The 4,623-nt window shown below is 41.9% G+C and overlaps 1 protein-coding gene across 1 annotated transcript; it reads left to right on the top strand.

Annotated features, from left to right (window-relative positions):
* The first annotated feature begins 563 nt into the window (after positions 1-563).
* Positions 564-4,240, top strand: LOC140212340 (forkhead box protein F2-like). Its single transcript, XM_072283043.1, has 2 exons — positions 564-1,545; positions 4,077-4,240. Exons 1-2 carry the CDS (start codon positions 564-566, stop codon positions 4,238-4,240), a joined length of 1,146 nt encoding a protein of 381 aa, XP_072139144.1.
* The last annotated feature ends 383 nt before the right edge of the window (positions 4,241-4,623 follow it).

Here is a 4,623-nt window from a genome sequence, read left to right as displayed (position 1 = left end):
GTGATAGGTGGCCAGGTTTTCTTTGGCTGCAGCAGCCACTGCGGGCAGAAGGGGTGGGGGGAGAATAGTGGGACCTCTCTGCGCTTCCTCTTCTTAAAGAGTTTGGTATTGGGATGGCCACCAGGTGGAGGACGGAGCAGTGATCTCGGGGCCACTGAACTGCTGCCAGGAATCAGAGTGTATTTTTTTAAAGTTTCCTAGAAGGGAACATAAGCGAACGTCGGCACATGAACCAGTCGCCGCCTCAAAGGAAAGGCCTGTGTGGAGCATGCAAGCATACCTCGAGAATAAGGCGAATCTGAAACCGAATCGTCCATATCTGCAGCCGACCAAGCGTGAGGAGCGAGGCTTCCAGAAATGAAGCAATTCTGTGCAGCCGATTAAATAGGAGTCTTGTGTTTTGACGTATTTCCAGTGGAATAAATGTCCTGCGGTCCAGTTAAATTAAATAGGGCGTAGCATCTACAGCAATCATTATTAGAGGAAAAATAGACTTTATTTCTTTACCCCCACCCACCCTACAGCACTCTCCGGATTACATACTTTTCCCTTAAAAGAAAGGGATGACGACTGAGAGCCCGCAGCAGCATCTGGATCCGCCGGCGTCAATAAGGTCCAGCCCGGTTCCCGGAGTGTTGAAATCGGCCTTGATCAGCCAACAGTCCCCGGCCATGGAAACCTCCTCATTAGCGAAAGTCAAAAAGACCAACGGCGGTCTGCGGCGGCCGGAGAAGCCTCCTTATTCTTACATCGCTTTGATCGTAATGGCTATTCAGAGCTCCCCGACCAAGAGGCTGACTCTGAGCGAGATCTATCAGTTCCTTCAGACCAGATTCCCTTTCTTCCGGGGGTCTTACCAGGGGTGGAAGAACTCGGTACGCCACAATCTGTCACTGAACGAGTGCTTCATCAAATTGCCAAAAGGACTTGGCAGGCCAGGGAAGGGACATTACTGGACCATTGACCCTGCCAGTGAATTCATGTTTGAGGAAGGCTCCTTTCGGCGTAGACCCAGAGGGTTCCGTAGGAAATGTCAGACCCTCAAACCCATGTATAGGATGATGAATGGCTTGGGGTTTGGTCCCTCTATTATCCCCCAAACCTTCGACTTCCAGAGTCCCGCGGCTTCACTCTCATGCCATGCCAACGGTTACAACCTGGAGAGTAGCCTCAGTATGATGAGCAACTCCTTATCAGGGAACTATGATGGACTCAGCAGCGGGCACCATATCCCCCATATGTCCCCCAACCCCGGCTCGACTTACATGGCCAGCTGCCCGGCGTCTTCCGGTGGAGAATACGGTCCTGATGGCAGCAGTAGCCCCGTGCCATCCTCACCCGCCGTGGCCAGCGCCTTGGAATGCCATTCGCCATACTCTGCCTCAGCTGCCCCATGGTCATCCTCAGGAGGATCTCCGTACATTAAGCAGCAGAGCCTGGGCCCCATTAACTCAGTCCCTTCCAGTCTCCACTCCACCATGTCTTCCTACTCGCTGGAACAAAGTTACCTGCACCAGAACACAAGGGATCCTGCAGAAATCACAGGTATGGTATTCATGTGTGTTTCCTATTGAGACAAATATTACATCCTCGATTCCCCGCATTAGACTAACGCGTAAGACAAAATATTAGTTATTGTTTTGAAATATAATTGCTATTTTCTATTGTGAAGCACTAAAATATTCTAAATTTGCTGATAGAGTACCAAAGATTAAAACGCTGCAGTGTTGTGCACGAATGCAGGTCAAGCTAAAACGGATGCGAGTTTTTTGTTTATATTTTTCTGGGTTTTTTCCATATATATCAGAAACAGCTTTACAAATCATTACTGTGTAGTCTCTGAGAAGCAAACAGTCAAAGTGAAATTAATAAAAATGTTTTATTAAAATGCGAGGGCAATGAACGGAAATAGGCAGTTTAGGCTGAAAGAGAGAGACTTAACAATTTATAACAGTCAAGCAACATTAAAGAGGCACTATGCAAATGCGACCCACAATTACAGAATTGAAAATAATAACAGTATATTTCTAAGTACACCAAAGGGTGGATTAATATCATGGCGTGATCTGACATAAGTTTTATTATTTAAAATAACAGTTCTTGTAGAGCACTTTGCAATTTAGTATTGAAGAGATTAAAATATTTTAAAATTACATTATAAATATATATTTGGAATGAAAGTACTGTGCGGTTTTTTTTGATAATGCACCAATCAATAGTGCACAAAATGCAAACTTTCATAGATTTAAACCTAAATTGAAAGCTCGCGACAAAACCGTGCATTGCCCCATGTCGACTTCAACAGCTTTGTTTAATTTCTATGCAGAGCACGCGGTAAAAAGCTCATCTTATCTAGAGTTATCGCGTGTCATTTTATCACACCGCCCTCCTGCCCCTTTTAAATTTCTGCTGAAATAGCGAAATAGAAAAATAGCAACGTCCACAAGATGTATAGGAATCGTGGAGACTTGAGGCAGAACTCTCCAAACAGTCGCTGAAAATGTGGGTCGGGGAGGTTAACTAAACAAAGACAGTCGCGGCCGGACCACACTGAAGAGGATTTTAGCTTGACTTAACCCAGATGAGAGCTGATGCTGTTAAAAATGTTCTGGGAACTGCTGGTCGGCAACTGCCAACAAAAAGACATCTGTATCGGCTCCAGTCATTCTCGGTCCGAGCAAAAATTGTACTGTGTGCGAGTGTGTGCGAGTGTGTGTGTGTGTGTGTGTGTGTGTGTGTGTGTGTGTGTGTGTGTCTGTGTGTGTGTTTTGTGTCTTTGATTTCGCAAAGACTTGGACTATTAAAAAGACAGACAAAACGTGAAACGACAGACCTGGAAAATAAACAGTAGCTAAAATTGGTAATCGGCACAGAAGGAAACTAGCCGTCTGTCCGGAGTTATGTAGAGAAGCCATACAGGTTGTCCAGTGTGTTAATATTTTTCTATCACTTAGGGTCAACAGTACAACCTTGAACTTAAATAATGCCTATTATAATCACACTTATTACACCATTCGTGTGTATAATTTTAAAATAATGACTACCAAATAGTTACAATTAATACTGACAGATTTATTCGAAGTTTGCATGGAATATTAACACAAATGGAACCCATAAAGACTGTAATACAATATGCGATACCATCGGCTAATTAATTAATGACAATCTGAATTATTATTTTAAGATGTCATGGAAACTGGGTATTATCTTGAAATATAGAATCTAATTCAAACAGAAAACGGTTGGGTTTCCGTTTCAGTTCTCGTTGATTATATACGTACTGACTGAGAAAATATACAAATCTGGATTGAAGACGATAGATGCTTGATCTGCATTTCAGAACTTTGGGAGAAAAGTTTAATTCGGCTGTATATTATTTGCAACAATAAGACGATTTCAGACAAAATTTATAATGCTGGTTAGTGAGGAATCCTTCCTCCTTGCTGTAGAACAATGTCTCATTGGGGGTTATCTTTGAAATTTAACTTGTTAAAAGCAGCTGCATATTGAGAACAGGTTCCACCCAATTTCATTAGAAACAAACCATAACATTCACCAATCACGTCTCCCAGTGAAATTGGCTCTTGAAATTATTTTTTTTAAATGAAAAAGTCTTTTTGGTGTTTAAATAATTAGAGTAGGACACCGAATCAATCAGCATTTTAATGAATACATCTTGAGATATTCGGGGGGAGGGTAGTGTTTGGTTAGATTAAGAACCCGAGAGTTGTATTCCAAATTTAAGAGGTCTCAAAGCAGAAGAATGAGATCAAATATTATATTTTTACAGTGGAGCAGATTTCAGCGCAAACGCACATGCGGATTGAACATCTGGGAAACAACTGTCAACTCCTTGAACGAGTGGTAGGGTCGCACAAAAGAATTCATTGTTCCCGAGAATCCGATGTTACCCCAGTGTTAAAAAAAACGCGCACAATCAATTAACGTGCATAGAATTGTGGGGGTAACCATAAATAAATAGCTGAAAATGATTGAAATATATAAGATAATCAAGATTGTTGAAATAAACTATCATTTCCAATAGCAGATAATTTATTTTTTCTTTATCCTTTCAGTGGGCATACCTCGTTATCAGACTCACTCGTCGCCCGTGTGCGACAGAAAGGATTTTGTGCTCAATTTCAATGGGATTTCGTCTTTCCATCCTTCTGCCAGTGGATCGTACTATCATCATCACCATCAAAGTGTGTGCCAGGACATCAAACCCTGTGTGATGTGAAAACCCTCTTTAAATCAGCTTCAATCTAGTGCATATTTAATTTTTCTTTAGCATTATTTTTATTAATATTAAATCCAAGCCAGGACTCGGCAAGGCTGAGTTGGAAGTTTCACATTGACTATTGTTCTTCTACGTAAATAAGCCGCTGGGAACTGGTTTGCGACGCAGCAGCCGATTTTTTTTAAAGAAAGCGAGTCGTCTCTTTGAATTGCTTGAATTCCTTCGATCAAAACAAGAGGAAAAAATAGGACAAGTCGAACTGCCTGGTTGAGTCTTCCTCTTAGTTAAAATGAAGAAGTGGTGCGTATGTCAAGCATCTAATTGTTTTATAGCAGCATTCGAACCCTATATCAATATTAATGGGCAGGGTGTTTAGTGATGAT

This window comes from Mobula birostris, chromosome 19, assembly GCF_030028105.1.
Source record: "Mobula birostris isolate sMobBir1 chromosome 19, sMobBir1.hap1, whole genome shotgun sequence".
Taxonomy (NCBI): Eukaryota; Metazoa; Chordata; class Chondrichthyes; order Myliobatiformes; family Myliobatidae; genus Mobula; species Mobula birostris.
This window is presented reverse-complemented; position numbering and strand designations above follow the sequence as displayed.